The 27002-nt window shown below is 53.5% G+C and overlaps 1 protein-coding gene across 13 annotated transcripts in view; it reads right to left on the reverse strand.

The window, feature by feature from the left end:
* The window catches only part of SLC39A11 (solute carrier family 39 member 11), a 395845-nt gene that overhangs the window by 50098 nt on the left and 318745 nt on the right, over nucleotides 1–27002 (reverse strand). For all 13 annotated transcript variants that reach the window (XM_082707643.1, XM_082707642.1, XM_082707637.1 and 10 more), the window contains one exon: nucleotides 11640–11709. In XM_082707643.1, coding sequence (XP_082563769.1) covers nucleotides 11640–11709 — 70 coding nt within the window. The remainder of the gene's footprint in view (nucleotides 1–11639; nucleotides 11710–27002) is intronic.

Raw genomic sequence — 27002 nt, forward strand, 5'->3', positions numbered from 1 at the left:
GGTTAGGGTTAGGGTTAGGGTTGTGGTTAGGGATAGGGATGAGTTTAGGGTCAGGGTTAGTTGGGGCGGGCGGAGACCCCACGTGGGAGTTGCCCGCGGCCGCCAGAGCCCCTTGCCGCATACAGGGTGGCTTTAGACCACAGAGATGTATTCTCCCGGTTCAGACCTTAGCACACCTTTCTGGAGGGCACCATTCGCTCATAAAACCAAGGGCTTCCATCCAAGCAGCCGACCACCTCCTCTTGTTCTAGGACCCATGGGACAGGTAACTGGCTCTATCTTCCCGCGACACAGCCCAACTGTCCATGCTTTCCAGGAGGTGGGGTGGGGAAGTGGATCGTGACATCATGGCCACCAGATGACCTCTGTCCCCTCTCTTCGGAGCTTTCTCCTCTCCCCAGTTCCTTCTCTCAGCACCTGGCTGCACGGAGACACCAGGCAAGGGGGAAGAGTTCTTACGCAGCGACAGATGTCTGGAGAGATGCTCAGCATGACCTCTGACACAAATGTTTGCTGCGGGGTGGCACCGTCTAGAAATTCTACCCTCACTTCAGAGAGTTTACATGCATCTCTAATCCCAACAGGCCCGGGGAGAATGATGTTCGAGGGGTGAATGACAATGGAATCACACCTCCTACAGCCAATTCAAGAGCATCTGCCCAAGGTGTAGACGCTTTTTTACAACTAAGCTGCAACTCTTTTCTGCACCACTCTGGGGGGGGGGGTCAGTCCTGAAGCCTATGTGGCTTCGTGACCTGCATGGTCACGGCAGGTAGGTGACTTGGGTCGGGGGACAGGGCAGTGGCTTAAGGCATGGGCTCCAGAGCCAGGCTGCCAGGGTACGAATCTGACTTGTGCCCTTCCCTGGCTGTGTGCTTCTGGCATATTCCACATCTGTAAGATGGGGAGGGCAGTTTCACAGGGGCCGCAAGGACTGGCGGATACGCAAGTTGAGGAACACAGGGTCCGCACATGGAAAGCCGTCAGTCAGTGTCAGCTTTCAAGACCACAGTTGCCAGAGGCCGAGGGCGGGGAGGTGGCTAATCACGGGCTTCTGTATTGGCCGGATCTCAGTTAAACCCGGAGTCTCCACTTGCCATAAGCACGGCCTCACAGAAAGTTCCCAGGCTCTGCAGCCTTGTCCCATACTGGAATGGCAGTGGGGGGACTACAACAGCCAACCCTAAGAGTGTCCCAAGGGCAGACGAACTGAAATGAAGGCCACCACCCCCACCAAGCCAGGTCTCGAGCACCCTCAGCACGTCTGCTCTGGAAAATGCTACTGCTTTCTGCCTCTCCTTACAGTGGGAGGTCAGACAGGGCAGTGACGGGCCGCTCCGACGCACCCACGTGAGTGACGCGCTCTGAACCGGGAGGGAGGGGCCACACTGCCTCCTGTCTGCGGGGCAGCAGCTTCTCCCTGTCGGCCACACAAGGGGCCATTTATGCTGTGGCCCCCGCCTCCCCCGCCACTGCCTCCAGCCACCCCCACCCAAGTCCCTGGCGACAGGGCTGGACATCTTGGCACAGGGGACTGATCTCCACACAACGTGCACTCTGTTTAGCCTGCAGCGGGCTTGGGGGAGGCACGGACCCTACAGAGCTCTTTGAGAACAGCAGTGTGGTTTCTTTGTGGCTTTCCCAGGAGCAGGAGACGACACAGACCTTTCTCTGCCCCGTTCCCATTGCCACCCTGTCCGTCCTCTTGCACAGCTTGGGACAAGCAACTCGAGGCCTGGAAGCGAGTCCATGGATTGTGGGACAAGGGGGAAGCGGATCAGGCCCTTGGCAGGGGCTGTCCATTATGAAACTACCTACAGAATTCCGGGCAGGCTGTCAACCCTCCCTCCCCCCCAAACCGTCCTGGGTGCAGAGTCGACCAGGCAGAGTCTAAACCTGGGTCCCGTGCAGAGAACAGAAAAGGTAGCCCAGGCTGTGTTCCAGGCAAGGGTGCAGGACGGAGAAAAGCATGTGCCACACAATAAAGGCTAGGAAGTCCCAGAGCAAGGGACAGTGTGTGCAAAGACTCTGCGCTGAGACACAGCCGCAAAATCAGCTGGAGAGGGCCTAGGGAAAATCAGGGAAAGGATGCTAGGCATGGGGCCCAGGACATAGGCCAGAAGAAGCAATGTCAGGCCCATCCACGCACACCTAGAGATGCCCACATTCCTGGCCTGGGGCCTCCAGGCCTGTGTGACCCCAGGTAGACTGCAGAATCCACTTCCGAACCAATTCTCCTTCTGGGGAGGCAGGGGGCTAGGAGCGCTTGTCCTGGAACCTGGGCTGGGAGAAATGGGCTGGGCATCGGCCTGGAGTGTCTGCAATGGGCAGGCCAAAGACACTATGATCGTTACTACCACTATGACTACTGACGATGATTAGTATTGTGGGAATTTGCAAATTAGGAAACTGAGGCACAGAACAAACACAACCTGTTCAGCTGGATGGCTAGCAAGTGGCAGAGCCGGGATTCGAACCTGGGTGGTCTAGCTCCAGCTCTCAAATAGTCCACCTGTTCTTCTGGGTGCCACACTGGGGAGGAGCGGGTGCGGCACCAGCCCCCTGCTCCCCCAGATGCCTTCTCATGGGTGTCACGGTGCCCTGCGCATGCAAGCAGCCGTCGGCAGGGGGCGCTCTACCCCCCTCCCCATGAGTAACACCTGCTTTCCTCCCAGTCTTGGAAGCAGGTGCTCGAGTGTCTGGGATTGACCATGTGGCGGTTCCTTGCCTTCTCCCAGATCACACCCCATACCCCACATCGGGCAAACAAGCCCACATTCCGTGTGTGTATCTAGAATTACACCCTGTAATTCAGATGTGAGTTAAAAATGAGTCTTTTCCCTATGACATTATCCTCTCCTGGAGCCCCTGTTGCCACACAGTAGCAGAAACAGAATTCGTCGATTAAAAGGAAGTTAGTGCCTTCTGGTATCAGGTTCTTCTCCGAGAGAAGTTGTCTCTTTCTGGGTAGTGCCAGGAATTCGAGAGTCAAGATCCCTGGCAAGCTTCCCTCTCTCGCCCCGCCCCCTCTCCAGGATGGCTGCTGCACCCAGGGGAAGAGGACAGGAGGAGAATGCAAAGGAAAATATTTGCAAATACGCCACCCCGATTTAGAGAAACTGATTTTCAGCACAGATGACCACACCGTAAGCTTTCCGACAGAGCTTGCTACACAACAGTGAAATAAAGCGGACGGCCAACCTCCTCTTGTTGGACTGCCCGGGGGGGCTCAAACTCACTAATCTGAATGAAAAACATAATTAGATTTCAGGTAGTACTGAACAAGGTTTTCGTGTTATATGTTACTCTGAATTTGAATGGAGAGAGAGAGAGACGAAGCAAAGTAAATTCCTATCTGGATGGTAGAAAGGACTTCGTTTTTTCCCAGACTATATGAACAAATTTCTCTGGTGATATATAAGCCTTGAACAGGACTGACAGTGAGAGTGGTGCTCAAGGCTTCCTCTCAATGTCTTTACTTTGCAAATCATGGAAGGTGGCAGTCCTGGGCCCATCTTCACCTACACAGGGGACATTTTTGTGTCCCACAAAGCCCAACAGTGCTGGGACCCCAAAGACGAGCCACCTCTCTTCATGAAATGTCCACAGAAACTGTGGTGTGGGTAGTTAAGAGTCAAGGACACGGTCAGATTCCCAGGTGCTTGCTCGACCGAGTCCAACCCGCTTGACCCGGAGGTGCCACCGGAAGGACAGTGTCCTGAAAGGTGCACATTTCCTAGTAATCCTTGTGGGTGCTTTTCTGTCTCTGTCGCACCGTGTGTGTGGAGGGATGGGCATATGAATACAAACACACAGAGATTCACGTCAGAGAACGTCCCCACCCTTCGAAGGAAACCTGCTTTCCGAGGGAGACACGTAGCCCCTCTCTCGTGCCTACAGGAGGGGATGAGGGACGTCGCTGGCCTTCCTGGGAGGGTGCCCCGCACAGCTGACGGTCACCTGAGCCATGACGACGTGTGCCAGGAGAGGCGAGCAGAGGAGTGAAGAGTCCCGACTTCTAGAACACTCCCAAATCCATCGGATTTTTCTTTGTCTCCTTTCTGGTGGCTCTTCCGTTAAAATGATGTTACTTATCACAGCGGTCCTGAGAAGGGCGGAAAGTCTGCCAGGCACGTGGGTGAAGCCAGACCAAGATGAAACAGCTTCTCACGCACAGTCTCAGGTGACAGGCAGGTGACCAGCAGACTTTCATTCTTCCACCTGTGCATCTCTCCGTCCAGCCAGCGCCGCACGTGAGGGCAGCAGGCCCCGCGATGGGCACGTTTCGCAGACAGTTGGCTGGGAAGGTCCGGATTCTCCGTCTCATCAGCTGGAGAGTTCTCAGGTCTCCAGGGAACAATGACATTTGTTTGCACAGACCCGGGGACATGGAGGGCAAAGCCTGTGTGAGAACACCCTGTCCTCTGAGAGGACAACTCGGCCAGAGAAAAAGCCTGGCAGGACTAGGGGACAAAACACAGGAGCTGGGGGGGGGCCTTAAGGACAAGACGCCTTTACGTTTCATGCTTTTTGCCCCACGCCATTCTTGCCGGCAGCGTAAAGACCCCCAGGAAGGAAGAAGGGGCTGGGAAAGAAATGCGGAGAACAGTAAGCACGCCGGGGTTTGGACGAGGGCCCTGAAGAAGGAGCCGAGACCATTCCTTTCTCCCCTTTGCTTCCCAGCCCCCAGCCCTCCTGGCTCCCGGCCGTCCAGCCTCCTGGAGCGAGGCCCTGCAGACGGTGTGGAGGCTGGTTTGAGAGCCCCCAGACGTTCCCAGGATGGGAGGGGCACTTCCAGAGGTGCACAATGACAAGGGGAAAAAATATGCCCCCGAAATCCAACACAGAACCTTGTAGGGAGTGCTCAGGCACAGCTCTACGGAGCTATGGGCTCTGCGACCGGCGGGAGGAACGGCTCTGTCTGCGTCTGGCTCGGCCCAAGGGTGTGGCAGGCTTTTAGGCTCATCCTCCTGACGTTCACAACCAGTATAATAACTTTTATAACACTGGTTTTTTTAAGTCACTAGGAAAATAAATGTGTTACCCCTAGAACATCCTAAAGGAAACGTTAACAGACTTGGGGGTGTCCATCCGCACTGCTGTTTCCCTCCAGGTGCTGATGTCCCCGCGCAGAGGGGCTTCCTACCCTTTCCCTGTCGTTCCGCATCTCCCCCTCCTCTCTGGGGGGCGGCTTGGCGGGGGTGGGGGGAGCCACTGAAAAACTGTGTTGCTAAGCAGACGCTGGAAAGTAAGACCACTGGAAAGAGCCCTCCTTGCTGAACCATCAGCTGGAATATAAAGACGTCATGAAAACTATCAACTTGTATCTATGTAGTACACAGTTTCAGCTTTCGTAGGTATGACCTCTGCGGAAGATGCTCAGGGCTTCACACATCCGCGGGTCTCCGGAGCCTTCCGTCCCCTCCCTCCGTCCCTCCCTCAGGGCTCGTTCATCACGTGGCCGCAACGTCCAGCCACCGCACGGGGGCGCTGTGCACCACCTGCTTGCTGCCTGCCTCTTGCAAATTCCCGGGGCTCTCCAGCATTCAAGGTATAGCGCTCAGTGCCGGGTGAGGCAGGAAGGAACATTTCTGAGACAGCGCTGCCAGTCGGTAACTCTAGAATTCCAGGCAAGGCAGCTTGATGAGTTCAAGAGAAGAACTTGCTGGCAGAAAATAAAACTGAGCGCACGATCTGCTGTTGCAAAAGTTCATTCCCAGTTCTGCTGGAGTGATAAGTTGGGGGGGAGGGGTGGTATGTGGCACCGGGAAGGGGAGAGGGTGTGGGCCACTCTGCGGCAGTTGGGTCAAGGTGTGGAAGTACCTCCTCTTCCAGGCACCTTTCTGTCCCCGTACCGGGGTTCCGCTTTTTCAGGCTGAAGTCCACTCTCCAGAGGGACTGGGCTGTGCTCTGGCTTCCCCTTGCAGGGAATGGTGAGACCCAATTCCATGGGTGAGTGGGGAGATCCAGACCAGCCGCCTGAGGAAGGGAGAGTCTCTTCAGAACTTTCTGGAAGTCTGGGAGCTGGTCCTGCCACAGGGAGGTCTAGGGACCATGTAAGAGTGGCTGGACCTGTGGAGCTGGTTAACGGCAGATGTTGAGTGAACTACGATGGAGAAGTTTACACTTTAGATCTCCAAGATCTCCAAGATGGAGAAGTTTACACTTTAGATCTCCAAGATTTCCAAGATCCTCTCCCCACCATTACAGGACGCCTGCTCCTGACCTTCTCTACCCTTAACTTGCAAACCCATTTTCAAGAATTTACTGGAACCAAAGTAGGGAGACTAGTTGGACAGAAAGAAAAACATACATAATAGATAACTTCTATACATGCACATACTCATCAACTGGGGACCGCCGACTAATGAGGAAAACGTGTCTCCTGCCATTTTTGTTCCTAAACAAATGGCTGCTTACTTGACCAATGACCGCTGTCTTAAGTGATCACAAATATACCAACATATGTAGTGGTTTTTAAGACGGGGAAAGCACCTGACTTACAACCTGCTCCTTGATCTGGTAGGCAAACATACACTTTAAGTTTTACTTTGATGTCCTCACCACCCCCTGTAACTTAATGACCTCATAGTTGGTTGGAGGGCAGGCCAATGGACCTGGAAGCATCTGGGTGTGGGTTAGCACTAGCTGGCCCAGGCGCGCCCTGGGGATGTGGCTTCTGGATCATCTGGGGATCCACAGCCAGCCAGCCTCCTCGGCTCCACACAGCCTGCTGTACCTGCCGGCCAGGTGTGCTCGAGGAAGACAGACACCTCCCACGGAGCGTGCTCAAAGCGTAAAGAACAGTTGCTATGAAAGCGAACCGCGCTCTCCCCGCCGGTTCGAATTACACCTGCCACGGAGTCAAGGGAGAGCGGAGGGCACGTTTCCTCTCCAGGGAACACGTTCTTGGGAGGTCATGCCACTTCAGAAAGGAAAACTGTTTAAGCAGCAAACTCCCCAAGGACACGCGGTCTGAAGAATTTCTGTGGTGAAACCAGAAGAAATTGTTACGGGAGCAGATCAGAAAGAAGAACGCCGTGTTTCCCCGAAACCACGGACTGCACCTTGACGCCTAAGATTCTTCACAATTCAGGGGGACACTGCATGCGGGATGGAGAGCGTGGGGTGAGCTGTGGGGTGGCGACGGAAGGTGGAGGGAGCTCCGGAGGGCCCTGGGAGGGCGCCGTGAAGGTGAAGTGACAGCATCAGAACACTAGGTGGCAGGAGGCTCACACAAGTCACGCACCCGCGTCCTACCGGGGTCCAGGGAGGAACGGAAGACTGAAGCCGGCACCGGCTGGGGAGTATTTACTCTGCACCTTTCTCTTCTCTCCTGGTGGCTGTGGAGCCAGGCAGGCGAGGAGAGACCCTCTGCTATCAGGCGCATCATACATAGAGCCCAAGAAAGAGGCCGCACAAAAGGCAGTGGGTGTCCAAGCCTTAGATGATGGATCTGAACTAAAATCACGGTCTTTCACTAGATGAAAGGCTGCCTGCGAAGAGCCAGATGATAAATATTCTCAGCCTTCAGCCTCGAGATTCTGTGGCAATGACCCAACTCACCCATCACAGCACAGACGGAGCGACAGACGACAGGTGAGACCAGCAGGTGCTAAGAAAACCAGCAGGTTTCTAAGAAAATGCCACTTCCAGCCCCGGGTGTTGGGCTGGCCCCGGCCCATGGGCTGCAGGGTGCTTGACCCCCTGCACGAAATGAACAGCCGTGAGCTTGACCCATTCACACCAGGGACACGTTCCCAAGTCCGTGCAAATGCGTACTGTCCCCCTCTGGGCCCTACCACAGCACATTACCTACGTCTCCCTGTTGCCCGAAACTGAATTCTCCCTTCTCCCTTCCGCACCACAAAATCAGCCAACAGCCCCCCTCGGGCGGTTCCGCATCGAGAACCTCCTCCTTCATTCCCACGCTGTCACCGTATCCCTTATTCTCCTGGGAGCTACGAAGGCGCACAGCTGCCAGTGGTCAGTACCTGTCTGTCCAGGGGCTGAATTCTTCACACTGGTCCGTCTCCCTCCTCCCCCCAAACTATCCCATCAGAGCCAGATCGCTGTTCAAATCACCTCTTGGGTTTTGTCATGTTCCTGCGTCAGAACCCAGCCTCACTGCCAACCTCTCGCTCAATGATGGATCTCCTCAGCTTACCTTCTAGAAAGCACCATGTGAACTCCATCCTCCCCTGGCCCTAAAAACGCCCTGGGGACCGACCCGGGCACCCGTTGATGGCATTCCCTGCCTCTGTCGTCTCTGCTTCTTCCGGCGGCCCGTCCCCACAGTCCTGAGGAAGCACCCCACGTTTCACGAAGGGCCCCTGACGCGGGGGAAGGGACATGCGCTGGGTTTGGATTCCCGTCCCCCACCCCCGGAGCTCACGTCCGCTCATCTTAACGGCGCCTCCAGGGTTCGCTGCCCGCTAACCAACTGTTTGGGCTCTTTTCTGTGATTTGCAGTAATGTCACACCGAGGTCACAGCCTGTGGTCCGAGCGGTGTTGATCTGGGGGCGCTCTGACCTTCTCGGCGGCACACAGCGCTCTCCTCAATTTTGGGATACACGTGCCTGTGTGTGCTTCAACACGATGTAGATTTTCTAATCGCCAGGTCGGGGCCCCACTTCTGTCCGTGGCGTACCCAGTGCTCACTTTTCATGTCTTCTCAGCGCCGAGAGGGGAACCGTAAGCCCTCACCAGGACGGCGGTTTTGCCTCCCCCCACCCCGCCCCATGGTTCTTAGCCGATTGGAGACTTAACGAGGCCAGGTGCGTGCAGACACAGGGGGTCCTAGCACCCTGGGGCGCCGTTTCTCTCCTTGGGAACCACTGACCTTATTCTTTATGTGGCTTCCGCCTCCAGGTCTGTTTTGTCTGACTCTAAAACCGCCACACGTGTGGGTCAGCGTGCACCTTGCATCTTCTCTTCTGCCTTTATTTCCAACCTTCCCGGGGCCTGCATTAGGCAAGCCGCCTCTGCACCGCACGGAGCTGGAATTTTATCAAGCAAAACCTGTCTCTTTTACGCGACGTGCTTAATCATCTGATGACTTAGCTTGTGCGCCCACCCTCTGGCATTATTTGCCTGTCGCTTTCTTTCTCCTTCTCCCTCACTCCCTTTCGTCCGCCTGCTGGTCCCTATCCTCCCCTGGAAATTCAACTGAACCGTGAGCCAAGGGCCGAGAAAGTTCACAAGCCCGGCCTGGGGGCTGCTGTGCGTTTCCCCCCACCCAGGAGTAAGATCACGGGCATCTGGGAAGGAGGAACCCAAAGGACCAACTAGATGCTGATTTCTGGGTGGGGGAAGCCAGGCTAAAGGGTGGGGTCTGCTTGAGGGACAACCTCTGGGCAGAAGGGCCCAATGTCTGTGCCCCACAGGCCATGGCTGGGGGTGGGTGCAGTGCGGGGGTGGGAGCACACCCCAGCAGCTCATTCAGCGGGGGGCTTGGGAGGCCTCAGCCCCTGCTCATCCCAGTGGGAGGGTCCTGTTGCGGGGCTTACGTAACTCCGGGACAGCCTGCTCAAAAAAAAGAGAGGAGCCGGGTTGGAAGGGTTTTTGCTCTACTTTCTTCAAAAATACTTATCAAGATGAACAGAGAGTATAGGTGAGAGAAGAGAGGGCCATCCAAGTTGATATCTTGATGTGCCCGGGGGACACGGTGCCCCTGGACTGAAAGCCTGGCCTGTGAGCCCAGGGCCAGGGGTGGAGGGTGAGTGTGGGGGAAACAGGGCTGTCACCTGTGGGCCATAGACTTATCACAATATGTGCAGTGCCTGTGCCCTGGGAGGACCTGGCCTGCGGATGCTTCCAGGGCCAGTGCCTCGGGGCTGCTCTGACCCCCTGGCCCCGGCTCCCACGGACTCTCAAGTTTCTCGTGGTCTAAGCAAAGCCAAATCCACACACCGGTCCGGCCCTCTCCCACTGCCCGAGAAGAGCAGTCTGCCGGGCATTGTGAGTCACCATTCGCCCGATGTGGGTGACACTGCTCACATCATGCAGTCCTCCCCCGCCCCCTGCATCGGCCTCTCGTTTGGTTTTCACAACAGACATCACGGTAACAGATGATGCTGGAGTGACTTGCGAGCCTGACAGGCGGGAATGAGAAGCTGAGAACAGGGAAAATTTCGACTTGGAACATGCCAGCCCACACTCACGTCTGCGGCTTCAAGGAGCACACATGTCCCCTAACACGCAGCATTAGAATTTGAAGATGGGCAGAGATGACACCTAACACACAGGGACCCCGCGTCGGTTGAGGGAACAGCTGGACGGAGGTGATGGGGCAGAAAGAGGCCTCACGTGGGTCTGGCTGCCCGGGAAGCGCGCGAAAGGGGCTCTGGGGGAAGTGAGTTCCTGACAAGCACGGGGGACAGTCGATCACCTGAGGAGGTGGGGCCATTGCCTTGGCGTGGGGCAGGGGGTGTCGATGTTGAGATTGCAATGAAATGAGCTAGATGTGGGGGTTCAAAACCAGCAGCCCCTGCGCCACCTCTGTAACATGAGTTCCGTTTTTAAAATAATGCTGCCTTTCGAGATCCCGCACTGCCTAGCTGAGGCTCGCCTCCGTCCTCACCATTCCCAGCTGTCTCCACCCGATGACTGTGTGCACGCATTTCTGCGCCCCTCGGTCTCTTGAAGGCACCTGACTTGGCCAGCCTTGGACGGAAGGCTCCCCCCCGACTCTCCTCCAGCCCGAAGGTTGTAGTATTTACGGTTCTGTGGATGCAGGGGGACCATGTAGAATCCACCTCTGTGATGGCTGAAGGAGACGTCCCTTAGGGGGTCCCAAGGCTGTAGCGTCATCTAAGCCCCGTGTAATGCCAGGGAGGTGGCAGGGGAGTAGAACTTACAAGGTGTGGTGACCGTCTATGGAAATGAGGCGTCAGAGACAGCCGTGAATTTGGTTAGGTCGGTGGCGGGGCAAGGCGGGGCCGGGGAAGCGTGCTGTGCGGGAGCGTAGATGGAGGCAATGCGCTGAGCACCGGGACCCCGAGAAACATCGAAGCGGACCTGTCTGCAAGGCAGCTGGACCCGGAGACGAAGCTCCGGAGAACAATCTAGGCTGAAGACCGGTGTGGGCATCACCAGCAAACAGATGGGAAATAAAGTCTCGGGAACGGAGGAGCCTCCCCGAGTGGGGAAGAAAGTGGGGAGAAAGGGTGCCCCAGCGATGGCTCCTGGGCAACACAGACATCTGAGAAGAGGCCACGGGATGGAAGCCCTCAGGAGAATCTGCAGAGGAACCGACGAGCAAGGGGGAGCCTGGGGGGGTACCAGCGCAGTGTCCGGAGAGAGAAAGGGGGTGAGCTTCGAAAGGAGGGAGCAGCAGACAGCACCGGAGCTGGCTTTGTTTTTTGTGTGTGTGGGGTTTTTTTTTGGTGTTTAGTCTTTACACACTTAAAGAATTTGGGGGATGCAGGTGATTGTACGCGCGTGGGTGTTTTCAAAGTGGTTGCCCCTCAGATAGCTCCTCTCACATACGGTGTGCACCTGCTCTTTGACGGAGCTCCTCTCTCAGGGAAGCCTACCTGACCTTGCCCCCACTTCCATCCGTGGGGCTCGGGGTGCCCATCCAGGTAAGACGCACTTCAGAGCACCCCGTGCCCTTGGGCGGCGGGTGCTGGCTCACCTGGCACTCTCGAAGGTGGCAGAAGCTGTCTTCCCTATGGCCCCAAATCCAACGCCGACAGCGAGACCCTCTGAAACAGACATTAAAAAAAAACACACAAAAAACCATGAGGGGTTAGGAGCAACTTTCGAATGAGGCTCATTGCCCTCACTGTGTCGAGTGCGACTGCTTGAGGCTATCCGAACAGAAAATCCGCACAACCGGAGTTTCCGCTGGGGGTTGGCCGGCGACGGTCTGCGGGTCCAACCAAGCCCGCTGCCTATTTCTGTTCTTAGCCAGCTAAGAACAATATTCACATTTTTAAATAATTGGGGAAAAAAATCAAGGAAAGAATAGTATTTCATGACACATGAAAATTACATAATTTTAGTGCTCTCAAATAAAGCTTCGTTGGCACACCGCCATGCCTGTCGGTGGACAAATTGTCTATGGCTGGTTTTGCACATCATCAGCAGAGAAGAGTAGCTGTGACAGAGACCATATGGCCCAAAGACCTAAAATGTTGACTGTCCGGCCCTTTGCAGAAAGAGCTTGATTACTGACTCCTGAGCTATAAACACAGAGAGATTTATTTTCTCAACAAACACGATACCCAAGGCTGATGGGGTAGCCCAGTGATGTCTTCCCAGACGTCTGAGGAGCCATCTTGAAATGGTAGACAGTCCTAGTCTATCTCCTCTGAGACGGTGTGGCTATCATCTAGCTTAAGCTTGGGGAAAGACAAGATGATTCCCGAAGCCTTTCCAGAAGGACTAGCGAGCCTTCCAAGCTTACCAACACCCTGACCCTGATCACATGTGGAGGGCAATGCTGGTCTATAAGAACCTGATGCAGAGGGACACGTTATGGAAAAATGGAACTGGCCTGGGATCAGAGGGGTAGTCCCATGAGGTTAAAACACTTCCTGATATCTGTGGGAGAGTTTAGAGGCCCGTCTGAATCAAGGCTGGAAAGGAGACTACCAATATTGGTCAGAGTCAAGAAATAAGGGGTTTGGGGGCCAGGAGGAACTTCTGTGTTGTAAAGAGGGAAGAGGGGGAAATCAACCAAGTGAGAAGGGCTTGTCTTCTTTTAGGATTCACTGCCTCTTTGAAAGGCCTCTTTTTGTCTTGTTTCGTTTCATTGGGGGCACACTGGGCTTGCGATGGTGACTCTAGGAGGCACGCGGAGACAAAGGACTCCTCAGACTGGTCCCATGGTAAGGCCTAAGAGCTCGCCTATAACCCAGTCTGGGTCACCAAGAAACTGCAGTGGGGTATGGCGTTCACAGACCCTGCTAAGGCAGAAAGCGCTCTTTTTGCCTCATTTTCCCCTCTGTGCTTCAGTCTTCTGGGCGGGGGGGCTTCCTGGAGGCTATAGCCACTGGAGGTTGCTCACTGAGAATTTGGGATTCTGATACACCGTATTTCGATGCTTCCCATATTTCTGATAATGACCAATGACGACATACAGAATCCTAGGACTTCAGAGGGGAGGAAACCCCATGGATCATGTGGCATGACTCTTGGGCCGCTATCAGACTCAGACTTCAAGGGTCTGGGGGAGTGTGTTTCTGAAACCAGACAGCACCCTTCCAGCACGCACGGCACGCAGCGTAGCCAACCGCCGACAAGCCCCCGAGACAGGGCCTCTAATGAGCTCCGGGGCTGAGACGGCCAGCCAAGCCAACACTGCCAGACGTTTCAAAATTGAGCTTTTAAAAATGGATTTATGTTTGTTTAATTTTTAAGGCTCCTAATGTAAATTTTCCACAAAGGCCGAGCTTCCATTTAGCATGTCTTTCCCCTGAGATGAATCTGATTCTATATTAAGCTTTGTATTCAAGACCTTAGTGTCACTGTGGTCTTTCTTTTGAGAAATGGGAGGGCCGGTGGCCACTTGCAGCCAGACGCTGGGCTAGACACATGGAGGAAAGGTGGGACTCATCCCCTCTGCTTCCCCAGTGGAGAGGAAAGGTGGGGAGGAGCTGGTCTGAGAGACCAGGCGGGCTCTGATTCTGAGGTCCAAGCTCTTCCTTTTCCCTGGCTGTGCGTTCTTTTCTATCTCTTTCAGAAATGTCCTCTGAGGGTGCAGAGGAAACCACAACTCCAGGGAGGGACTTGGATGCACGTTCACCATCTCCAGATTTGCCTGATGTACCCGACAAGCTTCCAGGGGCTGGGTAGTGGGGAGAGAGGGATTTCAGGCTGGGCTGGGAGGCTATGTCTGGGGGTTCCGGGCAACCTTTTCAGCAGGATGGAGGGGTGCCTGGGTGGCTCAGTGGGTTAAAGCCTCTGCCTTTAGCCCAGGTCGTGATCCCAAGGTCCTGGGATCGAGCCCCGCATCGGGTTCTTTGCTCAGCAGGGAGCCTGCTTCCTCCTCTCTCTCTACCTGCCTCTCTGCCTACTTGTGATCTGTCAAATAAATAAATAAAATCTTTAAAAAAAAAAAAAAAAGGATGGAGGAAGCCCTTTTTTATGCATCTTCTGAGTCTCAGAAAGCTGGAGGACCTCGATTTGCCTCCATCTGGCCAGTCTCCTACCATCAGCAAGTCCACTGTTTACAGACCTGCTGTTCTCGACTCTGTTTCGTGCCAACACAGCCGAGACCTCAACCCACTCTCAGAGGTAACTGTGGGTCTCCGAGGCAGAGAGCTTCACCAGGGACCCCTGCTCCTCTCCCCCCCTCCAGGTGTCAAAAACTAGGGAAGGCCTAAGGGGTGTTTTACACCAGAGGGGCATATCCCTCCCTTCCTTTGAAAAAAATTTCCTTTTCTAAACTATAAACAACAGTTGGTCTACTCTTTTGTTAAAGATGTTGCTCTAATTAGTCATTTTAAGTAAATGATGGTGCAGACCAGAGGCATGGACCTATATTAATTAGCAAACTAAGGCCTTCCTGTTATTTGGAGAAAGTCCCAGCACTCTGACTAACATAAATGCCCTCAGTAGCTCTGGCAGGTTGGACAGGGGAGTACCCAGTTAAGGCAGGAGAAAAAGCAGCCACTCCCAGGGACAGGAGCCTCGAGAAGCAGAGCCAACCCTTGAATCTCAGGCCTCCACTCTCCCCCGCCCCCACCCTGCAGACCTGTGCTCGCAGCTTTCTCCCAGGGGCGGGTGGCGGGAGCTGGCTTCTGAATCCGTGCCCCAAAGAGGTTTGGAGCAAAACGAATGCACAGTCCCTCTGCCCCTCACCCTGCTGCGAAGAACTGCAAAATGAGCCCGTCCCTCCTCTTGGCTCTGCCCTGGGCTGGGGGGAGGGGAGGACACATTCTCCCAGCCCCCAAAGCGCAAGCTGCCATGGGAGGGGAGGGGGCCAAAGCCCCCCCACCCCGCAAACCCCACCCCCAACCTCCGCCAGGGGAAGGAGAGGCAATGGGCAAAGGGAACACAGTGGCTGCCCTGTCTGAATGTAGGATAACACCCCGGAGAGAAACCAACGAAAGACCAAGACAAATTACCCGCACGGAAGGAACATAAATAAGAGAATTAAGGCAGATACTTGAGATCCACAGATGGTAGAAAGAACCCGCTGGGTGGAAAAGGAGCAGAGGAAAAAAGCGCCGACTGAGAGGAAAAAAGCGCCGACTGGAGCTCACACCCCAGGTGTCCCCCAAAAGTGCAAATTAGGAAGGTAATTAAGACAAGAAACCAAAGTGACTGGAATATTATCAGGAAGCCACTGGTTCTCTTCGCACCTCCTGCTATTAACTCGGTGCAAAGAGACCAGATAAACGCCAGCCCTGTAGTGGGGGTCTGGATGCAGAGCGGGGAACAGGCTCTGGGGCCCGGCCCACCCACTCCTCTCTTCTGCGGGAAGGAGGGGTGTGTGGAAGGGCCTGGGGTGGGTGGGCGGGGAGGGTGTAGGGGACGGAGGTGGGGCGCGGGGGCCCATCTCTCCAGCTGCCCGCCCTTCCGAATCTCCATCCGTCCTTGTCACCCACTGGGGAAGAGAACAAAGGAGTTACGACTCAGGTCCTGGTAGACGGTTCAAGGTTCCTAGAAAAATGAAAGGAGAACGATGATGTGCTCAGAGCGGCTTCCTCACTGTTGACCTTGCGTCAGAGGAGGCTGGCCTGGGTGTCGCCCAATGCCAAGTGCCGTCCCTGGCCTCTGGCCACTAGATGCTGGCAACACCCACGAGGGGTGCTAATCAAAATGTCTCCAGGCACGGCCACATGTCCCCTGGGGAAAAACCGTACCCTGTTGAGAACCACCGGCCTCAGACCAAGAGGTACTCTTCATCCGTTTTAAACTATTCTAGAACATTCTAAGAGTTTAAGTAGGTGGTAGGAAAGTGAACAGTTATAAATGAGTGTCTTGGTCCACTGGGGCTGCCATCACAAAATGCCATGAACGGGATGGCAGATAAGTCACACGGATCCATTTCTGGATCCATTTCTCACAGTTCTGGAGGCTGGGAAGCCCAAGACCAGGATGCTGGCAGACGCGATCGCTGGTGAGAACCTGCTTCCTGGTTCAGAGACATGTCCTCACGTGGTCAAAGGGACAGGGGCCCTTCATGAATCTCTGCAGTAAGACACTGATCCCTGAGCTCCACTCTTGCGACCTAAGCATCTCCTGATACCATCACATCGGGGGGCAGGATTTCCACGTATGAATTTGGGGAGGACACAAACATTCAGACCACAGCAACCAGTATTTTCTTTTTCCATCAAGGGCTCACCATTTCTTCACTTTCAAAGTCACGGCTGGTGTCGGGGGTGGGATGGTGGGGGAGTTCGCAGGTCTTCTGCAGCAGACCTTGCCAGCCTCCGAAACGGTGACATCTGTGACATTTCAGTGCTGCCTGAAGGTCACGGCTATCAGGTCTCACGGGGGATGGGAGGGAACGCCAGGACAGGAGTGCAGAGAAATGCGGTATCTGGTTCAGCAGGGCTGTTGTGGGGACACGCTTCCTCTCCCTGCCTGGTTACGCTCCTCCGCACGTGCACACAGCGGTCATGTGGTCTCAGCAGAGAGATGCTTCTGAAATACAATCCGGGTGTCCAGGGGCACCCAGGGCAGGGCTGAAGATGACGAGGGTCTCACGTCCCTGGTCTGGGCTCTGTGACTGTCTCCCGGCAACTCCTGATCACAGGCCTCTGGGGTGGCTTTCGTGCTGGGGGGGCTATTGCTGGGCTCGCCGCGAGCTGAAACCTTGTCTGTTCACATCTGCGCTGCTGGGAAGCCTCAGTTCTCCCTCCGGCATCCATGCTGTTCCCTCCCTGCATCTCAGGATGGCCCTGCGGGGGCCACGGGATCTCTGGGGTACGTGCCACTCAGTGCTCTGGTGGGGTCTCTGGCAGATGCGCTTGTGCTATCAGTTCTAGACAGCACAGGCAAAAGCTGTCAGAGAAGGTCAGCACAGAGACAAGCAGGAAATAAGGGGGAGGTTAGGACGTTTTCTCCTGGACTTGCAAAGTATGAAAAGTAAGACAGCAGCTCCCATCCCGCGAGGGCTCAGTATTATTAAACAAGACCACAGGGGCACCTGGAGGGCTCAGTCCGTAGAGTAGGTGACTCTTATGTGCAGGGTTGTGAGTTCGAGCCCCATGTCAGGTATAGGGATTACTTAGAAATAAAATCTTAAAAAACCAACCAACCAACCAACCAACCAACCAACAACATACCCACCACTGATCCCAAAGGCGGAGAAATGATATGAAATAGGATGGCTTCCTTGCTCTCATCTCCACTGAGGACAGAACGAGAGGAGATGACTCTCCAGTTGCTGCCAGAGGTGGGGAGAAATTACCTTGAGGAAGGAGGGCTTTGAAATGTCTGACCACAGGGACATTGAGACTGTCATTCCCTAAGAGAAGAGGGGTGACTGCAGCAGCTGAGCAGTTCCCCAGGCTGGGATGTCTGTGGATGCCGAGAGCAGGCTGGGCTGAAAGGAATAGTGAGGTTGGCATTGTCAAGGTGACCCTTCTGGCCAGATGACACACAACTTTAAGTATGGGCTCAGTCCTGGGAGCGAGGTCGAGCAGCCACATACCACATTCCCAGGTCCTCGTGGGCTACTTACTGAAAAACAGAGAGGGGGCGCCTGGGTGGCATCGTTGGTTAAGCCTCCGATTCTTGGTTTCAGCTCAGGTTATGATCTCAGGGTGCTGGGATCGAGCCCTGCGTCAGGCTCCATGTTTAGTGAGGAGTCTGCTGGACAATTCTCTCCCTCTGCCCCTCCCCTGCTTATGTGCTCGCTCACTCTCTCTCAAAAGTAAGTAAAATTTTTTTAAAAAAGATAGAGATATAACCATCTGGAACATCCGTGGTTGGAGGGGCCCATGTGGGCAATGGGGCCGTGAGGAAGGGGGTGTGCCCACTCCCAGTGGCAGCGCGAGCCTCCAGGGCTGCTGGGCGAGCTCAGTGCTGATTCCTCCCTGCTCTTGCCCATCTGGGCACCGTCGCTGGGCCCGGAGAGGGCCAGTGTCCATCACACTCCAGGGGGGTTTCCTGGCCGTAAGGGCTTGCTTCTGGCTGTCGGGAGGGTTGACCCATCTGGCCTAGACACACCTGCTGTCTGTATTTCTACTCTGAACCCTCAGCTTGGCTGAGCCTTCTGGGGAGACTGGCCCACAATAGGCTGATTCCCCCCACTTGGCCCGTCCTTGCCGCACACAGAGTTCCAGCAGAAAGGGAAACCAGGAAGGTGGGATTTCTGATCGTGTTACATGTTCACGTAACAGGATGTTGGTACAACCAGCCACGTACTGCCACAGAATCCCCGTGGAGCCTGGCAACCGCCCTGCGAAGGAGAGAAACGATCTCCTTAGGGTCGTTTTTCTGAAAAAGTAGTTCGACTCACTTTCTAATACGGATGACTAGCCGAGCTACTTGTATTGGGTAAAGTCAAGTCAAGAGAAACACAGGTGTTCCAGAAGAGTCCAATTTAACTCACCTTCCTATAGATGTCAATAGTCGTACCTTAAGAGTTTACTAAGAGATCTTGATAACTGAAGAACTCCAACACGGGTCTCCCTCTAATTATAACAAGCACTCCGTAATTAATGTTTGCAAGTGTGCTTTTTAGCATATTCTACTGTCTCCAATGAAAGACTCAAAGAAACTGCTTTCCTGAGACCCTGCCCCCCTCCCACCACAGCAGACGGCAGAGAAGGAGGCCTCTCATTGGTAGGAACGAGGAGAGATGATACAGCCACATCTTTAAATAGCAAGTGAAGGCACTTTGTTTAATACCCATGTCCAAGAGTCAATTTCAATTTACTTCAGTTTTCAGCAGACAAAGATCAGATCCCCATGTTCCCATGGAGGAAAAGGGAGGGAATGGCTCTGCCGGTACAGATAATGCTGAGCTCTTCCAACCCCCAAGCCCTGCGTCATGCCCAGACGCAGGCCTCTAGCCAGGTCCCCTCACCCTGCACCCCTGCGGCCACAGTGGGCAGTCCCTCCAGCTAGAGGATTAACCTGCAGGCCCAGGGCCAGACCAGGTGTGAGGCAGAGGGTCAGACCAGGTGCGGTAGTGGGGTCAGACCAGGTGTGGTAGAGAGGCCGGGCCAGGTGCTGTAGAGGGGCTGGGCCAGGTGCAGTAGAGGGGCCGGGCCAGGTGTGGTAGTGGGGCCAGGCCAGGTGTGGTAGAGGGGCCAGGTCAGGTGCGGTAGTGGGTCCAGGCCAGGTGTGCTAGAGGGGTCAGGCCAGGTGCAGTAGAGAGGCCAGAGAGCATGGTGTTCTCTGCTCTCTGAACCTCTGCCCAGTCACCTGGTCTCTGAGCTTCCTCTCCCACTTCCAAAGCTCGGGCATGTAGGGAAGCATCTGGTTGTTCAGATCTGACCAATTCACACTACTTAAGTGCACAAGGTTCTGTTCTGTAATTTCCCAACAACTCCTTGTGGGGCTTCAGGAAGCACCGAGAACCTAAGAAGCTCCACAACCAGGACGAGGCAGGACGGACACCAGGCAGCCCAGGCGTGGCCGGCGTCGAATGATTTCCCGGCACAAGCATACCCGCGATGGATGGGCTCATCTGAAGCCAGGGGTGCAGTGCCACTACATGCTGCCTACCCCAGGCACCGAGGAGGCCCCCAGCACCGCGCTGGAGTCTGAAGGCTCCCCCTCCCCAACTCCCAGTCGGGGAAAATGACGCTGAGGTGGGACAGAGTTCCGGGACAGAGGCGGGAAGCATGGACACAGCCATCCCAGGGCACCATCCCTGTCTCAGAGTTTCACAAACCGCTGGAAGGAAGTCACAGCAAGAACTGAGCCCGAGAACCGGCCCCCGGAAGCGTGCGCTGCGGACAGCACACACACACGCACACGCAGCGAACAGCCCGGCGCCTCATGGGCTTCTCCCCACAAAGACTGGGGACTCCTGCGATCAGGCGAAGCCAGGGGATCAGCACGCCAGGGGCGCTGCTCCTGATTCCATAGGAATGACCCTGCCCAGAGGACCTCGCGGCCCTAGGGAGGCAGGAGGTAGCTGACCCCCGCTGCCCTCCCCGTGTTCCGCAAGAAGGGTCCCATCCCTGGAGGGCAGAGCTGCCTTGCCAAAGGAACAGGCAGCCTGGGGCCCGCCTGCCTGCAGGGGTGGGTGCACCCGTAGGCCACGTGTGGGGTATGGCAAGCTCTTGGACATGCTTGAATGCAGGACCCTCGGAGGTAGGAGGTGGGGCTGACTCCTGGTTTTGCAACTCACGTGGACCGGAGGCTGTAAGAAATGGGGGAGGGAAGAAGCACTTTAACCCCCCTGAAGGACTTACAAGTGAAATTGGGTCTGGCAGCTCTTTTGGGATGATGGATGACCTAAGGCACGGGTTCATGTATCCGACTCCCACCCAAGTATTTCTAACAGCCAGGCAGGGGGTGACGGCTCAGACCACACAGCTGTGTTCTGCTCCGCGGACGGCAGGGAGTGTAAAACAATGCCTGTATGAAGGCAGGGGCCATATCTTTCTTAAAGGGAGCAGCAGCATTTCACAAGAATGTAAACAGAGGAGGAAAATAACTGCCTTCCTTCTCCACCCAGCTCTGCCATCGCCATGTGCCCAGGGGCGGCTGGTGGGCTCTGCAGTGTGGGCGGTCACGGCCATTATGTGTGAACCCACCCTCTGGCCAGGGAGACTGTGTATCGGGCATGGAAGAGAAGCTGGAGAGAAGCAGCAACAGATAAGGCGAACTGGATCCTCGAAGTGTCTGTGTTTGTCTTTCACTTAGCCTGAAGCTGGAGCCTGGCTGCCCGTCGGTACCTCCTGTGGGTATGTGAGATACGTCAACATCCTTTCAATACCCCACTATTTTCCTAAAGCCCTTTGGGTTCTCACTCTGCAACTTGTAGCCAACAGACTCAATAACTAGGCCAAAGCCTGCCCTAGGTGCTCTACGTTGATTATCTAAATTGGTCTAATCTAACCCTAATTCAATTGCAAAACTGATATTGTTATTGTTGTTTTTTTCCAGAGAGGTGAACCAGGGTTCAGAGTGGGCAAGCAACACACCCAAAGTCACACAGCCCTTAAGAGGTTTAGCCTACACGTTCCTAGGCTTTTTCATAGCACGCCCCACTGACTCCTCTGTTTAGTTGACCATCAGGCCTCCTCTCCTGCTTAGGACTCAAAGGACTGAGAATGGCATTAATGCCAGCAAGAGTACCCACTGGGGCACCCCATTTAATTTAATCTTTTCAAGAACCCCACGAGATGGGTACTGCTCTTAGCCCTTTTAGAGACATGGGGCTGGTATCTAAGGCTGCACACGCTCTTCCTTGCCCATATAGCCTTCCATGACTCCCACTATCGCTACTTCCGCTGCGACCATCTCCGTATATTCGAATATCCTTTTCTTTTCCTGAGACTTTAGGCATATCAAAATGTTCCATTTTATATTCTTTTTTTTTTTAAAGATTTTTTTTTATTTGACAGACAGAGATCACAAGTAGGCAGAGAGAGAGAGAGGAGGAGGAGGAAGCAGGCTCCCCACTAAGCAGAGAGCCCAATGCGGAGCTCGATCTCAGGACCCTGGGATCATGACCTGAGCCGAAGGCAAAGGCTTTAACCCACTGAGCCACCCAGGTGCCCCTCATTTTATATTCTTACTTTGAACCTAAGAAATGGTTATTTTAAGTTATGCTACGCACTACTTTTTAACCAAAGCAATACACCTACAAATGGAAGAAAACATCATGTTCAGCAAAATCTAAAGTAATAAATCTCCCCATGTCCGCTCCCTACCCCTAGTTCCACACCTAAGGGGCAAGGTACTTTTCTAAGTTCTAGCTTCTCCATCTCCAGTGGGTACCACTGTAACTTTACATAACTTTAAATATTAATACCTTTGTTTCTTTAATGTATCACACTCTTGATGTAGCTGGCTGACAGCACTGCTGCTTTCTACTGTGCTCAGCCTTGAAAAAGCTGAAGAATTCAGAGTCCTTTCTTCCCACCTCTGCTGTATGAAAGCTGTCCCATTTGGTACTTGTTCTGCAGATACAGCTCATCTAAGGTACATTCCCAGGTCAGTTCAAAAAATGGCAATCCAATAAAAACAGAGTTTACGATAGTGGGATGCTAACGTATGTTCTTTACAAACCAGGTTGCTATTGCTTTAAAGCCTAAAGCTTTAAACTCTTCCCATTTGAAGAAAATGGTCCGAGGAATCAAGGCCCAATGGATTCTTTCTTGATTCTTTCTGGCGTCCGTCTTATCTTCCGGATATTAATTGAGTAACTTCCTTCCTTCCTCACTCTTTCTTCCCTCCCTCCCTCTCTTTCTTTCTTACACATATTTTTTTTAAGATTTATTTGACAGACAGAGATCACAAGTGGGCAGAGAGGCAGGCATAGGGAGAGGAGGAAGCAGGCTCCCCGCTGACCAGAGAGCCCGTCGTGGGGCTTGATCCCAGGTCCCTGGGATCATAACCTGAGCCAAAGGCAGAGGCTTTAAACCACTGAGCCACCCAGGTGCCCCTCTTGTTTCTTTTAACGGCAGTAAATACAAATGTCATCAAATTAACCACTTTAGCCATGTTGAAGTGTATAACTCAGTGGTGTTAAGGTCATTCACACACTGGTGCACTGGCCACCACCACCTTTCCAGAACTCTTTTTCTCCTGCGAAACTGAAACCAGTCCCCCATTGAGCACTAATTCCCATTTCCCCCTCTAGCCCGGTCTCCATCAACCACCACCCCAGCTCTGTCTCTATGGATGTGACTCCTTTAGTGATCTCATGTAAGAGGAATCACACAGGGACGCCTGGCTGGCTCAGTCAGTGAAGCGTCTGCTTTCGGCTCAGGTGAAGGTATTGAGCCCTGCTCTGGGCTCCACGCTGGGGGGGGGGGGGGGAATCTGCTTGTCCCTCTCCCTCTGCCCCCCGCCCCCGCTCACTTGCACTCTTGCTATCTTAAATAAATAAAATATTTTAAAAAATAAGAGGAAAAAAATGCCAGGAACAGATGCCACGTGTTCCTTCTTCATTCTGTTACGGGGTGTCCTTGAGCCGGTGGGTGAATGCTGATAAACTTTGGAGTCTTTGCCATGTGTAAAAGTCAAATTTTGATTTTGTTTCATAACTTCATAGTTTGGCCTGATAGGAAATTCTAGGTCCCAAATGACCTCTCCTCAACATCTCAAGAGCATTGTTCCACTGTCTTCCAGTATCCAGGGCTGCTGCTGGGAAGTCTGATGTTAATTTAATTCTCAGTTCCTTGCAGTTAAACTGATTTTTGTCTCCAGAAGCTCTTACATGTGTTCATCTTTGTTTTGGAGTTTCTAAATCCCACCAAGATCTGTCTGAGGGGGAGGCTTTGTTCATTCACCCGCAGGTTTAGGTGGGCCCTTTCAATCTGCAAGTTGTGCGTTCTCATTAACTTAGATATTTCTTGGCATCTCTACTCCTATTTTACATCTTGGACTTTGTGTCTGTGAACTAGAGAATTGTTTTCTACTTAACTTCCCTGATGACCAGCTTGGCCTTTCATCCAGAATGTTCTTACCGGTCTATTTAACTTGAAAACAAACAAACAAACAAACAACAACTTTATGGCATTCCCACAGAGGGATGCAGTGATGGTGTGAACTGGTTTGACTCACACACAAGGATGCAGTGATGGTGTGAGCAGGTATGACTCACACACAGGGGGCACAGTGATCATGTGAAGGGGTGTGACTCACATGGGGATACAGCGATGGTGTGAACAGGTGTGACTCACACCCATAAGGGTATGACAATGGTGTGAGCAGGTACGAGCTCACACCCACTGGAATGCAGCAATGGTATGACTGACAGGGAGCCTGTGTAGACGTGAGTGTGTACACACACAAATTCACACACAGACATGAGCGGAAACAGCTGCACGATGGCCTCAATGCATGAAAACAAAAATGTGGATCAGTCATCTGAATGCTAAGACACTGGGCTCCCCCCTCACAAAGCCCACCCTGTGTGTCCACACAACACCCTGACGGTGGGGCGGGGCCAGACCCTCATCTAGACTCCGTGCTGGCGTCTCTGACTACGAAAACCAAGCTCCAGCCCGCATGTAAACAGCAGCTCTGAGGGAGAAAGAACTAAGAGGCAGCGGGGGGGGGGGGGGGGGGTGCGGGGGGGGGAGGGGCCAGGAACTGATTTCAAGTAGCTGCTGGGGTCACACATGAGAAATGAGAAAGGCCGGGGAATCCATCTGAAAAGAATTTCAAGGAAATCTTTGCAAGTGAAGTGTTTATAACAGAGCTGGATGGAAACCAGATCACAAAGGGGTGAAGGACAAGGAATTTAGAGTGTGGACTCTAGACTCATGCCCGAGAAGAAGGAAGCTTAGCCTGAATGGCTCAGGAGGAAGCGACAGTGTCTTTAACACCAGCACCCACGGGGCGTCTGGGTGGCTCAGTGGGTTAAAGCCTCTGCCTTCAGCTCACGTCATGATCCCAGGGTCCTGGGATAGAGCCCCGCATCGGGCTCTCTGCTCGGCAGGGAGCCTGCTTCCTCCTCTCTCTGCCCGCCTCTCTGCCTACTTGTGATCTCTGTCTGTCAAATAAATACATGAAATCTTAAAAACAAAACAAGACAAACCCAGCACCCATGAGCAGGCGCAGCCCGTGAGCAGGAGAGAGGGGAGCTAGGAGAGCAGCCCTGGGTTTCCTGGGCACCCACACCAGGTGCACAGGGCACCACCCAGCAGAGCCACAGCAGAGATGATCTCATAAATCACGGTGAAACATTTGGCCCACTTAAGGTCCAGTGTAAATGTCAAAAACTAATAAAATATGTAACTCGGCTAGCAAGGTGCTCAAAGCCTGGGGCCTTCTTTTAATTAATGTCAGATCTGATCCAAGACATTCCCACGACAGATTGGCAGGCACTGGGAGAACCCTCCCGGCCAGCTTCATCAGGAGGCCCCACATGTAGGCTGCCCTTCTCAATCACACGGACGATCCGCTCTTGTGTCTGGCAGATGAAATCCTGGTTTGTTTGTTTTTTTTTTTTATGAGGGAGATCCAAAACAGATGTGGGCACTCCCAGAGCATCAGGGAGCTAAGAGTTAGGTGACAGCAGATGGTGACCAAGAAATTGTTAGTGATTTTCTACCAAAAGAATGAAAAAAAACCCAGGTTATTAAAAATCTGGTTCACGAATCTCTAAAACACACAAACAGGAATGGCAATCAAGAGGAACCAGCATGGATTCATGAACAATTCATGTCACACAAAGTAGAAAACTCTTTTGACGCAAATGTAACTGGCAGAGCAGGGGAAAGCAAGGGATATCCATCGATCACGTGTCTGGATGCCATCATCACTCCTGGTTCTCACCATACCATATGAACCAGACAAAACAATGCATCCTGGGGCGTGAACAGTGAACAGTGTTCACGACTGGTCAAATGACTACACTCAGTAGGTGTCAAGTTCACGAATTCGTGTGGCCCTGCAGGGAGAGCTGAGCCACACGGCTCGGCTATTGCTACTGTCTGTCCAGTGTGAATGTCAATAGCTTCGGTGGGGACACAGAAGGAAAAATTGGGAGAAAACGCAACACTGAGAACACTATATGCTCCGCAGACCCGTGACAGAGAAATCATAAAGGATGGACAATGAGGGAAGACACTTAGCTCAGATATGGCAACTAAGAAAAGCAGGTGTAACATCCCGGACTTGGGAATAAAGAACGGGCCAAGAGAAGACGGAGGTGGCCAGCCTCGGCTCTGTACAAGGAGGTGCCCCTGGTGATCGGAGCTATCTGTACAGACCCACATGCCCAGGAATCAGGGCTTTCCATACCAGAAATGTGTTGGCAGAGGCAGAAAACAGAACCTCAGGGGTGTCACGGTTGATATCGCTACGGGAAGTTCAGATATTTGACGTCTCCGCCAACCCTACATAATACGTCCCTGTATTACTGTGAAACTTCCCATGGCGGCTGAAGTAGGGGAAAGGCCACAGGCCCTTTCTCCGCAGGCTGTGCAGGATTCACAGCAGACTGCAGCTCGGTGGACAAGGGGATTCACGGGCTTAAAACGCCAAATGCCTTTAGGGGGTGCATGTCCCCTCCGGTCCTTGAAGGAGCCACCACTCCCTAACCACTTACGTCTGGCCCAGTCTCAGTCTCTATTCACCGGCCTGACATCGACAGGCTTTTCCTTCTGGAATACTGCTTTGGATGGGCCTTTAAGGTTATGTCCAGTAGGGGACATATTTCCAAATCAGCCCGGCACTGCCTAGATTTCTGGTCAGCAGTCTGGCTCGCCTGCAACCCACCGGGAATGATGGTCTGGGATAGCATTTCCCAAAGAGAATTCTGGGGACTGTGAGGTCTGGTGCATGTTTACAAACAATTCATGGATGTGCCTGTCAAATATATTTGACCCTAAACACACATCCACCCAAATATATATGGTGGATGTATATATGGGTAGATATGTATGTATACACATACACCATATGTATGTACACGTATGAACATATGTGCGGACAGAGGTGTTTGTGTACATGCATACTTCTCTGCATTCGTACATGTATGTATTTAGGTGTGCACATATATATGCACATAAATGTGTGGGTATGGAAGCAGAAGTCTAACCAGTATGCCCATTTTGTGACTCTCCCACAGAAGTAGAGTATGCAACTGTCCCAATGTCTTTGGCCATGGAATCCCTTTTTGCTAGTTTTCTTCGCAGATCCCAGGATATACGGATTTTGTGGAGCCTACTTAGCACACGCTGCTTAGAAAAACAATCTCCATTCTGCCAAGAGTGCAGTGAAGATGTCTGCGCCGGTTGCTCCCTCCTGTTTGGGAAGTTGGGCCCTGGGCTGTAAGACAGACACGCAGCTGTGGTTCCCACGTGGGACACTGAGCAGCTCTGTGGCCATTCCGTGGCTCCATCTCTAAGCCCAGTCCCCTAGAGCCCACACACTATCCTCTCAGAGGTGCTGA

Source organism: Mustela nivalis (assembly GCF_964662115.1).
Source record: "Mustela nivalis genome assembly, chromosome: 17".
NCBI lineage: Eukaryota > Metazoa > Chordata > Mammalia > Carnivora > Mustelidae > Mustela > Mustela nivalis.